The following is a 13,962-nucleotide window of genomic DNA, read 5'->3' as shown; positions in this document are numbered from 1 at the left end:
TTTTAGATCCCTGCAGATTGTTCAGGGACATTGCATTGATACTAATGGAGAAGATCATCACCCTCGATTGTACCACAATGTATCAGTCTCTGTGTACAATGTTTTCCTGGTTCTGCTCCTTTCGCTCTGCATCACTTCCTGGAGGTTGTTCCAGTCTCCATGGAATTTCTTCACTTTATTATTCCTTTTAGCACAATAGTATTCCATCACCAACATATACCACAATTTGTTCAGTCATTCTCCAATTGAAGGGCATCCCCTCATTTTCCAATTTTTGGCCACCACAAAGAGAGCAGCTATCAATATTTTTGTACAAGTCTTTTTGTCCATTATCTCTTTGGGGTACAGACCCAGCAGTGCTATGGCTGGATCAAAGGGCAGACATTCTTTTATCGCCCTTTGGGCATAGTTCCAAATTGCCCTCCAGAATGGTTGGATCAATTCACAACTCCACCAGCAATGAATTAATGTCCCCACTTTGCCACATCCCCTCCAGCATTCGTTACCTTCCATAGCTGTCATGTTAGCCAATCTGCTAGGTGTGAGGTGATACCTCAGAGTTGTTTTGATTTGCATCTCTCTGATTATAAGGGATGTAGAGCACATATCATGTGCTTATTAATAGTTTTGATTTCTTTGGCTGAAAACTGCCTGTTCATGTCCCTTGCCCATTTGTCAATTGGAGAATGGCTTGATTTTTTCTACAATTGATTTAGTTCTTTATAAATTTGAGTAATTAAACCTTTGTCAGAGGTTTTTATGAAGATTGTTTCCCAATTTGTTGCAACCCTTCTGATTTTGGTTACATTGGTTTGGTTTGTACAAAAACTTTTTAATTTGATGTATTCCAGATTATTTATTTTGCATTTTGTAACTCTTTCTAAGTCTTGCTTGGTTTTGAAGTCTTTCCCTTCCCAAAGGTCTGACATGTATACTATTCTGTGTTCGCCTAATTTTCTTATAGTTTCCTTCTTTATGTTCAAGTTATTCACCCATTTTGAATTTATCTTGGTGTAGGGTGTGAGGTGTTGATCTAAGCCTAATCTTTTCCACATTGTCCTCCAATTTTCCGAGCAGTATTTATGAAATAGTGGATTTTTGTCCCAAAAGCTGGGATCTTTGGGTTTGTCATATACTGTCTTGCTGAGGTTGCTTGCCCCCAGTCTATTCCACTGATCCTCCTTTCTGTCTCGTAGCCAGTACCAAATTGTTTTGATGACCGCTGCTTTGTAATATAGTCTGAGATCTGGGACTGCAAGACCACCCCCTTCCTTTGTATTTTTTTTCATTATTTCCCTGGATATCCTTGATCTTTTGTTCTTCCAAATGAACTTTGTTATGGTTTTTTCTAAATCAGTAAAAAAAAAAATTGGAAGTTCCATGGGTATGGCACTAAATAGATAGATGAGTTTGGGTAGGATGGTCATTTTTATTATATTGGCTCGTCCAACCCATGAGCATTTAAAGTTCTTCCAATTGTTCAGGTCTAGTTTGAGTTGTGTGGAAAGTGTTTTGCAGTTGTGTTCATATAGATCCTGTGTTTGTCTCCGGAGATAGATTCCTAAGTATTTTATTTTGTCTAAGGTAATTTTGAATGGGATTTCTCTTTTTAGTTCTTGCTGCTGAGCTGTGTTGGAATTATATAGAAATGCTGATGACTTATGTGGGTTTATTTTGTATCCTGCAACTTTGCTAAAGTTGTTGATTATTTCAATTAGCTTTTTGGTTGAATCTCTAGGATTCTTTAAGTAGACCATCATGTCATCTGCAAAGAGCGATAATTTGGTCTCCTCCTTGCCTATTTTAATGCCTTCAATTTCTTTTTCTTCTCTAATTGCTACTGCTAGTGTTTCTAATACAATGTCAAATAATAGAGGTGATAATGGGCATCCTTGTTTCACTCCTGATCTTAATGGGAATGGATTTAGTTTATCCCCATTGCAGATGATATTAGCTGATGGTTTTAGATATATACTGTTTATTATTTTTAGGTACGACCCTTCTATTCCTATGCTTTCTAGTGTTTTTAGTAGGAATGGGTGTTGTATTTTATCAAAGGCTTTTTCTGCATCTATTGAGATAATCATGTGGTTCTTGTTGGTTTGCTTGTTAATGTGGTCAATTATGTGGATAGTTTTCCTAATGTTGAACCAGCCCTGCATCCCTGGTATAAATCCTACTTGATCATGGTGGATGACCCTTCTGATCACATGCTGGAGTCTTTTTGCTAGTATCCTTTTTAAGATTTTTGCATCTATATACATTAGGGAGATTGGTCTATAATTTTCTTTCTCTGTTTTTGGCCTGCCTGGCTTTGGAATTAGTACCAGGTTAGTGTCATAAAAGGAGTTTGGTAGAACTCCCTCTTTGTTTATTATGTCAAATAGTTTGTATAGTATTGGGATTAACTGTTCTCTGAATGTTTGATAGATTTACTGGTGAATCCGCCAGGCCCTGGGGATTTTTTCTTAGGAAGTTATTTGATGGCCTATTGGATTTCTTTTTCTGATATGGGATTATTTAAGAAAACCATTTCTTCTTCTGTTAGTCTAGGCAATTTATATTTTTGTAAATATTCATCCATATCACCTAGGTTGGTATATTTATTGCCATATAGTTGGGCAAAGTAGTTTTTAATGATTGCCTTAATTTCCTCTTCATTGGAGGTGAGATCCCCCTTTTCATCCTTGTTGCTATTAATTTGCCTTTCTTCTTTCCTTTTTTAAATTAGATTAACCAGTACTTTGTCTATTTTGTCTGTTTTTTTAAAGTACCAGCTTCTAGTCTTGTTTATTAGCTTAATAGTACTGTCACTTTTGATTTTATTAATTTCTCCCTTAATTTTTATGATCTCTAGTATGGTTTTCTTCTGGGGGTTTTTAATTTGTTCATTCTCAAGTTTTTTGATTTGCATTTCCAATTCCTTGATCTCTGTCCTCCCTAATTTGTTAATATATGCACTCAGGGGTATGAATTTTCCTCTAAGTACTGCCTTGGCTGCATCCCAAAAGGTTTGAAAGGATGCTTTGCCATTGTCATTTTCTTCAACGAAATTGTTAATTGTTTCTATTTTTTCTTCTCTAACTATCCGATTTTGGAGTATCATGTTATTTAATTTCCAAATAATTTTTGATTTGGCTCTCCATGTACCTTTGCCGATCAATATTTTTATTGCCTTGTGATCTGAAAAGGCTGCAGTTATTATTTCTGCTTTTCTGCATTTGAGTGCCATGTTTCTATGACCTAGTGTATGATCTATTTTTGTGAATGTGCCTTGTGGTGCTGAAAAGAAGGTGTATTCTTTTTTGTCCCTATTTATTTTTCTCCATATGTCTATTAACTCTATTTTTTCTAAGATTTCATTCACCTCTTTTACCTCTTTCTTGTTTATTTTTTGGTTTGATTTATCTAAATTCGATAGTGGTTGGTTCAAGTCTCCCACTAATATGGTTTTACTGTCTATTTCCTCTTTCAATTCTCCTAGTTTCTCTATTAAAAATTTGGATGCTATACCATTTGGTGCATACATGTTGATTAGTGATATTTCCTCATTGTCTATACTCGCTTTTAGCAGAATATATTTACCTTCCATATCCCTTTTGATCAGGTGTATTTGTGCTTTGCCTTTGTCAGATATCATGATTGCAACTCCTGCCTTCTTTCTATTAGTTGAGGCCCCAAAGGTCTTACTCCAACCTTTAATTCTAACCTTGTGAGTGTCAACCCGTCTCATATGTGTTTCTTGAAGACAACATATGGTAGGGTTTTGGGTTCTAATCCAATCTGCTATTTGTCTACGCTTTATGAGTGAGTTCATCCCATTCACGGTCAAAGTTATGATTGTCGTTTGTGGATTCGCTGGCATTTTGATATCTTCCCCTAGTTCTGACCTTTCTTCTTTGGCTTTTTCCTTTCGAACCAGTGATTTACTTTAGGTCAATCCCCCTAGTCCCCTCCCTTGAGATGCTTCCCTTTTCTAGCCCCTCCCTTTTTATGCTCCCTTCCCCTCCCCCTCTCCTTCCCTCCCTTTTTATAGTCCCTCCCCCCTACCCCTCCTTAATTTTCCTTTCTTTCTTGCCCTAATGGATAAGATAGAATTCAGGATCCCACTGGATCTAGATGTTCTTCCCTGTCGGATTTGCTTTCACTGAGAGTAAGGTTTAAGTAATTCCACTTCACGCTCTCTTCCTCTCCTTCTCATATGAGAGTTCTTCCCCTCCCCTTCCCATGTGTATCTTTATATGGGAAAGATTATTCTATTGAGTCCCCCCCTATTTCTTGAAGTTAATCTTAGTATTATCGATGGTTCCCCCCTCCCTTTTCCTTTCGTTGCCCCCACTTTCTCCAAATCTTCTTAATGCCCCAATCTTTCCCTATGCATGTTTCTTCTAACTACTCTTATGATGCTACAGTTTATGAGAGTTACACAAAACATTTTCCCCACATATTAATGCATATTATTTGATGTAAATGTAGTCCTTATAGAAGAGAGTTTGACTTTAAGAAAAAGATAAGATTTATCTCCTTTTCCCTTTCTTTCATATTTACCTTTTCATGTTTCTCTTGCTTTCTGTGCTTGGATATTGAACTTTCCACAGAGCTCTGGTCTTTTCTTAGCAAATGCTTGGAAATCTTATATTTTGTTGAATGCCCATACTTTCCCCTGGAAGTATATAGTCAGTTTTGCTGGGTAGTTGATTCTTGGTTGGAGACCCAGCTCTCTTGCCTTTCCAAATATCGTGTTCCATGCTTTGCGGTCTCTTAGTGTGTTAGCCGCTAAGTCCAGTGTGATCCTTATGGGAGCCCCCTTATATCTGAAGCTCCTCTTCTTGGCTTCTTGTAGGATTTTCTCCCTTTCTTGGAAGCTCTTGAATTTGGCAATTGCATTCCTAGGGGTTGTCTTTTGGGGATTTAGTATAGAAGGTGTTCTATGAATCCTTTCTATTTCTATTTTCCCCCTTGCTCCAGAACGTGAGAAACAATAAGTTTTAAATTTCTTCCTCTACTAGTTTTTTGGGGGACATTACAATAAAATATATATTTTTACCCTTTTCGACAGGAGCAGTGCAGGGCACAGGAATAAAAATAGTTGTAGGATTTCAGAATGAGATATGCTATTAAATATGGTTAATGTTTAGACATTATTTACTCATTTGCCTTTGTTTTTATTTGCTACTCAAAACATAACTAAATTGTTCAATAAGAAAAATCACCCCATGGAATTTGGAAAGCAGGCTGTCTCTATCTCCTTCTTTACAAGATTTAGAGTCAGACATTGTTGTCTTTGTAGTCTGGAACATAGAGGGTATCTCCCAAAATTCCAGTGTTTGAGCCTCTCTCCCATATCCTTCATTCATGAATGTTGTCCATTGTTTTTCATTAATAATGTTTTTATCCTCTGCTCCTTCAGTATCTACACTCTCTCCAATCATGTCTCTTGCTCAGTCATCATTTACCTCTGGCAGTACAGTTAGGAAGTGCCTAATGCTTAACTTCTCTTCTCGATTTTCACCTAATATCTCACCCAAGGACATGAAGCAGGAAATGGAGAGGGCAGGAGAGACCCAGTCCCAGGGGTCATATATGACAAAGAATGAAATGATTTCTCCTCACAACATCCTGATATTCTATCAATGGTGACTACAGAGATGAATATATTTGAATAATAACTTAAGAATAAATTACAATTAACACAGTAGTTAGGGAGGAGGAGAGAGTATAAGGATTCATGAAAGGATTCATGTAGAAAGTGGTGTTGGAGCTGAATCTTGACGAAAGGGGGGGGGCTCTGCATTGGAGGGAAGGAAGGAGGGCATTCCTGGTATAGAAGACAACTAGTGCGAAGGCATAGCTATGGGAGAGGAAGTTTCCCATACCAAGGAAAGGGAGAGTGCCATATTGGCATAATTATATGCTGCAAGAGGAAGAATAACATCCAATGACCCTGGAGAAAGGGGGTTGAGGCTAAAATATTAAATTTAAATGCCTTAAATTAATAAGATAGAGAAAAGGCATATAACAAATGTATATTCAAATAAAAGAACTAGAAAAAAAAGAAATCAGAAGTGTATAATTAAAGTTAAAATTGGAAATCCTAAAAGTCACAGGAGATAAAATTGAAAGTGAGAGTGATGCTGAACTAATGAACTAATAGTTGATTTCATGAAAAAAAATCCATCTTCCCCATATAGCATAGTGCATGGATAATTTGATTGAAACAGGAAAGAAGAAAATAAAATAACAGTATCAAAAGTATAAAGAGTGACTTTACCATCAATGAAGATGAAATTAAAGCAGTCTTTAGTAGATCATTTACTCAATTATATGAGAAAAAGCTAATAATCTAGTGGAAATGGCTATCTATTTACAGAAATATACATTTCCCAGATTAACAAAGAAGAAAATATAATATTTATATGATCCAATTTCAGAAAAAATAAATTGACCAAGCTGTCAAAGAACTCCCCAAGAAAACTGCCCAAGGCCAGATGGGTTAAATCCCAATGGTATATAAACTTTTTGGCAAAATTGGACAAGAAGGAGTGTTACCAAAATGCTTTTTATAACACAAATATAGTGCCTGATACCTAATCCAGGAAGAGAAAAACAAAGAAAATTATAGATCCATTTCCTTAATGAATATTGACATAAAAATCTTAAATAAAATACTAGAAAAGAGACTCCAGTAATATATCACAAAGATCATTCACCATGGCCAGGTGGGATTAATACTAGGAATGCAAAACTGGTTTAAGATGAGGAAAACTATCAGCATAATTGACCAGATCAATAACAAAATTAATATAAAATACATGATTTTCTCAATAGATGCTGAAAAAGCCCTTGACAAGATTCAACACATATTCCTGTTAAATAAAAGAGAGAAAGCATTGGAACAAATAGATATTTCCTTAAAATGCCAAGTACTATCTAAAACCATCAAAAAGTGTCATCCGCAATGGGGATAACTTAGAAGCCTTCACAATAAAATTAGGGGTGAAGCAAGGATGTCCTCTATCATCACTACTCTTTAGTATCATATTAGAAATTATAGGGGGCAGCTGGGTAGCTCAGTGGATTAAGAGCCAGTCCTAGAGATGGGAGGTCCTAGGTTCAAATCTGGCCTCAGCCACTTCCTAGCTGTGTGACCCTGGGCAAGTCACTTGACCCACATTGCCTAGCCCTTACCACTCTTCTGCCTTGGAGCCAATACACAGTATTGACTCCAAGACGGAAGGTAAGGGTTTAAAAAAAATAAAGAAATTATAGCTTTAGGATTAAGGTAAGAAAAAGAAGTTGAAGGAATTAAACTAGGCAAAGGTTAATAAAAAAAAAACCCAACCAACTTTTACCTCCCTGGTCCATTGAGAAGGCAGAAGATATGATACTCATTATCCATATGAAGTCATGTAAAACATCTCAACTTTAACCATGTTGTGGGGAGAAAAGACAATCAAAATAAAGAAAATTAAAATATCTGCTTTAGTCTGCACTCAGAATTCATCAGTTCTCTGTCTGGAGGGGTTTAGCATTAGTGGAGATCTTAAAAGCTAAAGAGACTGGGTCAGCTGGCTGGTTCAGTGGAAGAGATCCAGGTCTGGAGAATCAGTGATCTTAGATTGAAATCTGACCTCAGATATTTCCAAGCCATGTGACACTAGGCAAATCATTTAATCCCAATTGCCTAGCACTTTTCAGTCTTCTGTGTAAGAACTAATATTTAGTATCCACGTTTAGGCTGAAGGTAAGGGATTTGACATAAAAATCTAAAGGGAGGATTTTATAATTGAAACAGGTGAAGTCTGTGTTCTTTTCCTTTCCTAGGACAAATTTCTAAGTCCATGAGGACTCATTGTATAAACTCTCCTGGTAGACTGTAAGCTTCTACAGGGCAGGGGATGTTTTATTTTTGTCTCCAAGTTTTCAATACCAAGAATCATACCTGGCTTAGCATAGGAGGTAAATAAGTGTTTATTGATTGATTTTTTACAAGAGATAAAATTTGTAAAGTACTTTGCAAAACTGAAAGTGTTATACATTGTATTATCATCATTATATTCATGCTTATCTTTCATCTTATGCCTTGATGATGGATACCAATCCATCCTGGGCCCCCTTTTCTGGTTACTGAGTTTTGAGATTTGAGAAACAATAGTGGTACCAAGGGATTAAGAGGAGTTAGGATTTAGGAGTAGAATAGAAGACAGGGTTAATTAAGCATCTACTATGTACCAGGCTCTGGAGGGAGGTGCTATTATTATCCTCATTTTATAATTGAGAAAATGGACGCAGAATTTAAGTGTCTTGAGAAACCAATTGGAGTACAGACTAGCTTAGGTATCATTGTTTCCAAAATGTTTTCTGAAGTCACTGTTTGAGCACCAGGGACAGCTGGCCAGGATTCTGAAAATCAGAACACAGCTACCCTGGAGGCCAGCATTGCTTCAGTAGTGAAGATCAGTACTGTGGTGACCAGGATCCTTCTGCTGTCAAACATCACTGCCTCTATAGCATGAATATGGAGATTGTATCAAGTTCACCTTCCTGGACAGCCAGGCACTCATCACAGGTGGAAACAAACCACCCCTTTTGGTGAAAGACTCCTTGGTAAAAGCAACTCGATGTGGCCAAGCCTCATTCTGCCTTTACCTTTTGGGCAGCCTCCACAAGCACAGGCTCACCTGGGGCTACCTCCTCATTGGAGAACTCCAGGTTAGCCAGCCTGACTGTAGAGTCTGAGATGCGTTCAGGAGAAACATCAACTCTCGCTATCATCCTGACCCCAGCTAGCACAAAGGAAAGCTGGACATCAGCTTCTCTGAGCCCAGCTCCCACAGTACAGAAGGCAGCAGCGCTAGGGCAGAGACAACTTCTATTTTTGCTCATGTGCCTGTTAGCTCTATCCTGTTACTAAGGAAGAATGCTTGAAGCAGGCTTCCTCTTTAGCCCTGGAGGATGGGGGTCAGATGTGTCCAGGGAGGAGAGCTTAACATCTCAGGGGAAATCACTTTCCCTCCCATTTCCCTCTTAGAGCTTCTTTTTTTTTTTTTGTACACTTGAAATCTTGTGTGACATCTGTTGGGTGAGTGAATGCATTTCAGGATCCCTCATCTCTCTATAGTAGCACACTCTGCTGGTCCCTGAGCTACAAGGACCCTTCTGTGGTGATTAGTATTGAGTCTAACATATATGGAGTCTGTAGAATAATAGCAACACAGGGAAAATTTCCTTAGGCAATGTCAGTGTCAGTGAGTTGATAACCATTCATTGTTTCTGCTCTGTTTCCCCACACTCTGCAAAGCACAGGGGATATTAAGAAAGACCCTTAATCTTAAGAAGCTTACAGTCTAATTGGAGAGATAATATGCCAAGAACAATACACACACAATCTAAAAACAAGATCAGTTGGAGATAATGAAGAGAAGCAGGACACTAGAATTTAGAGGGATCACTTAAAAAGCAGAGGAGCTCTAAGCAGGGACTTGAAGAAAATCAGGGAAATGAGGAAAGTATTCCCGATTTTTCTTCCAAAGATCAAATATTACAACATGATATTTCTACATATTCATAAAAATTTCAGCAGTTGTGTTTGTAGAGCAGAGCTTTACTTGAGAGTGACCCCTCCCCATAGTGAGCTAACATCTTGAAAAGACATTCTCTATCCTCCCCTAAACCCCACTCCTACTTGAAGTTGCAGTATCAATATAAAGTAACTGGGTACAACACAGTAGAAATATATTCTATTTGGTATAGCCAAAGTTGAATTGAGATAGCAAAGTGAGTGCAAGAAAGAGCAAGAAGGCGAATGTCTCGGGGGAGAAGGAATAAGGTATAAGAAGAATAGGAAAAAAGAAGGTCATAAAAAGCTTTAATTGCTAAATGGGATTTTGTATTTTATCCTTAAAGCAATAGGGAGTTATTGAAGTTTATTGACTAGGAGAATGACTTAGTCAGACCTAGGTTTTAGGAAAAGCACTTTTGTAGTTGAATGGAAGAAGGACTGGAGTGGAATGGGACTTAGGACAGGGAGACCAAATAGAAAACTACTACTTAGTTAAGGCATGAGGTGAGGAAGGCCAATACCAGAGCAATTACAGGGTTATATGAGAGACAGGGTATATGGGAGAGATATGATGAAAGCAAAATCTATGGATCTTGTCAACTCATTGGAATGTGGTGGGTAAGCAGTCAACAATGACCTGGTTGCCTATCTCTTGCCCTTCTGTCTTAGAGTTTCTATTAAAGAAGAAAATGAGGCTTTTTTTAAAGAATGATGACTTGGCTTGTGAGCTTGGATGATTTGGGTGGACAGTGATACCCTGGATAGCCAAAGGGAACTTAGAAAATATTTAAGGTTTTGAGGGGAAGGCAATGAGTTAAGTTTTGGACAAATTGAGGCTCAGATGTCTATAAGACACCCAGTTCAAAATTTCTGAAAGACAGTTGTTCAATAGCAGTTGTAAGACTGGACGTCACCACAAAGGTTAAGGGATGGATGACCAGATTTGAGAATCATCAGTATAGAGACGATGGCTAAATCTTGTGAATTTATGAAAATACTGAGGGAAATCTTATAGAAGAAGAATAAAAGGGCCCAGCTCAAAGCCTTGTAGGGCACCTACATTAAGCGTTCATGACTAGATAAGAATCCAGCAAATGAGACTAAAGAGAGTGGTCATATAAGTTAGAGGAGATTCAGGTAAGTTTTGTTATAAAAATGAAAGAGAATAGGATGATGCTCTCAAAGGCTTCAGAAAGCTTAAGAAGGAATGAGGATGAAGAAAGGGTGATTAAGAAATTTTTTGCAATTAAGGATTTATTAATGACATTGGAGAGAGCAATTTCACTTGAGTGGTTTTGAAAACCAGACTGTAGTTAAAAAGAAAGTAGGAAGAAGGGAAGTGGATTCACCTTTTGTAGAGAATTTCCTCAAGGATTTCAGTCACAAAAGGGAAGAGAGATCAGAGATGATAACTCTCAGGGACAGGTGTATAAAATGAAGGGTTTTTTTCCAGATGGGAAAGTAGTAAAGCTTTCATTAGAATTGAAGAGTTTGAAAAAATGAGAGAATGGGAGTACTAGAGAGATTCTCTGCTCGATGAACGATGAAGTAAAGAGGGTACATATTTTGGAGTTTCCTTCAAATATAAGGGAACAACATCTTGTCCTCTCTGCCCCCAGTCCTGAGATTTATGTTCTCATTTATTCCTGTAGAGAGTGAGAATGATGTAGGGCCCTTCACCCATATCCCAGACCATGCAGCACCAGGAGACATGACATCAGTGAACAGTGAATCTACTGTTGGTGCCATGGGTAAGAAATGTCTTTTCTTTCTTTTATACTGGTATTCATCCTTGCTCTGGGCCCTTGTTTTCCAGCTTTCAAATATGATATGGACTCATCTTCATGTCTGAGAACAGGAGGCTCACTGATGGGGGGGAGTTTGTGATTAGGTTGTAAGACCTGGCAACTTCCTCTGTCCCATTTACTGTCTCCAAGATGTCAGCCTTTGGATGAAGAGCTCATGGAGGATTTTGTCCATTTCTTGTGTTAGTTTGTGTGTATACATATAATTTACTATGATAAAAGTCAGCTACTGGAGGACAGGCTTTTCTATGCCCAGCACCTATAACCCTCAATGGAGTAGCTGATTCTAAACAAATGATTACTGCTTCATTTTCCATTTAACCTGAGCAGGTATCCGTCAGGCAGTTTGTCTGAGTCTGGATCCCTATCTCATCTGAGGGCAAGATGACAGGACAGATCCATCTACATATCAGTCTCTTCTTATTTAATACTTTCTCATGGTGGCCACCCACCCTAGAGCAGAAGTAGATCCTAATTACTGTCAGAGTCTTTTTGTTTTGAAAGTGCTTGTCAGGGAGAAGGTGCTAATGTGAGGGGTTGGGGATTGGTTGCACTTCTCAGGAAGGACAAAATCTTCACAGGCTCTGGGGATCTCTGCCCAAATGACCCCAAACTTCCCCGATCAACCCTTAGGCACACTTCAACTTTGCTTTGCTTTGGTTACAGTATTCTCTACTGAGACTTCAGGGTCACTGAAGAAAGTGAGTGGATCTGACCAGGGAAGAGAACCAACAGACTCCACCAGTATCCCAATGACTGGCTTCACTGGAAGAGATTCCATTACAGACACTGAAACAGACATACGTGTCATGGAGACAACTCCAAGAGCCACAGTCACTCAAGCCCCACTTCTCACTGCGCCCACTGAGCAGGTGACCTCATCCCTGGGATGCACAAGAGAACTGTGTCCTCTCCCACTTCACCCTTAGCTCCAAGTGAGATATCCTCTGGAGTCACCATGGCCATTGCGAGGCCCTCACTCTACATGACTCCAGTAGAACCCACAGCTAGCCCTGGCTCCAGTAGTCCCTTAAACATCAGCCTATCTGGAACAATGTTTTCTACACCCCTTGCAGACACACCTATAGCTGAAATAACTCTTGGAGAGAGTTCTAGCACCCCCCTCTTCTCTATGGTCCACTCCAGTTGATTCTTTCAATATTGCTGTCTTGGTCCCAGGAACTGAAATCACCTCCATTGTGCCTCTATATTCACTTCCAGCAGCCTCAAGTGCCACAGAAACCACACCAAATCCTGAATTGTCAGTGAGACCTACCACACTAGAGCCAGGCTTAGCTGCCCTAACTTCCACTGCTCCCAGCATCTTTCCAACACCGTCTGGAGAAGACACAAACACCTCATTGGTGTCTATAGAAGGACCAACAGAAGATAAAACAGTGTCCAGCACCTTCCCAGCGAATGCAGACACCCCTGGTATCACTCACAGGGAGCACTTCTTCACAGGTCCTGGAATAACTTTTCAACCTGACATGGCCTCTACTTCTCTGCCCAATTTAAGTGAAGGGACCAGTTACTCCAAAACTGTCCCCTCACCCCCTTTAGAGAGTAGGAAAAGCACTGCCATGGTTGGAGTCCAGATAAGCCTAGCTGAACTTCTCACTCCAGAGTCCAAGAAGCCCACCCCTGCTGAGGGTTCACTCTCTGTTGGACCAGTGACTGAATTTAGCAGCAGGGAAAGTGTACATTTACAGAATAGCTTGGCCCCCAGCATCACCCCAGAATGGGAGACCAGTAGACCAGGCAGGACTACAGAGTCAGATATCAGCACACTCATCCCTGGCAATTTTCATCCTTCTGAGGGCACTGCTGACCTCATATCAAGCCCAGTGGAAGACTCCAGCCCAAAGCCAGCTGTCTATACCTCTCCACCCCACACCTCAGGTACTACAGGGACCAGGACTGGAGACGAGACAGACTCATCCTTGGTGTTGACTACACCAGCACCTGCTGTCGCTATCAGCAGCATCTCTGGGGCTCTCCTTGGTACAAGAACAGTGGTTCCATGGTCTTCGAATTCAGCTGAAGCTACAGATCTTACCATGAATCGCCTTGATCCTATATCCATGTTGCCATCCAAATTCTCCACTTCTTCTCCTGTAACATTTTCAGGGGTTACTTACAAGACTGAAGACAAGAGCTCCAATGTTCCTGGGACTGACAGCATAAGTATCATCTTCAGCAGCAAGGTCACAGACAGGGTCTCTCTCCATCCTGAGATCATTCCTAACCAAAATCTACTGGGCACAATGGAAGAGAGCACAGGTGCTTTGTTGACCCCTTCTTTGCCTGGACCTCCTGGGTCTTCAGCTGCTACTATGGGAGGTGTATCAAACATGTCAGGTACCAATACTGGCTCAACTCCACAGGTGACTTTAGCTTATGAAATCTTAACTAGAGACTTAGAGAAGACCTCAGACTTCCCACTGGCCACAGAAAATACAGCTAAGACTGTCCCAGCCAAGATGATGGGTGACATCTCCTTTGCTTTCACAAACCATATCCCAGAAGGTCAAGTGAGCTCAGCATTTCTTCTTACCACCATCAGCAGCCCCATGGCTCTCCCTGGAGAAAACA

The 13,962-nt window shown here is 39.6% G+C and overlaps 1 protein-coding gene across 3 annotated transcripts in view; it reads left to right on the top strand.

The window, feature by feature from the left end:
* The window catches only part of LOC103103634 (mucin-2-like), a 57,823-nt gene extending 44,199 nt beyond the window's left edge, over positions 1-13,624 (top strand). For 2 of the 3 annotated variants that reach the window (XM_056820632.1, XM_056820631.1), the window contains 2 exons: positions 11,215-11,313; positions 12,034-12,296. In XM_056820632.1, the coding sequence (XP_056676610.1) occupies positions 11,215-11,313; positions 12,034-12,296 (362 nt within the window). Of the gene's footprint in view, positions 1-11,214; positions 11,314-12,033 lie in introns of all 3 variants that reach the window. The other variant, XM_056820634.1, reaches the window with a different exon arrangement.
* Positions 13,625-13,962: the final 338 nt, after the last annotated feature.

The sequence above is a fragment of the Monodelphis domestica genome, chromosome 3 (assembly GCF_027887165.1).
Source record: "Monodelphis domestica isolate mMonDom1 chromosome 3, mMonDom1.pri, whole genome shotgun sequence".
In the NCBI taxonomy this organism is placed as follows: Eukaryota; Metazoa; Chordata; class Mammalia; order Didelphimorphia; family Didelphidae; genus Monodelphis; species Monodelphis domestica.
Note: the sequence above shows the minus strand (reverse complement) of the source record. Positions and strands in the feature narration are given on the sequence as shown.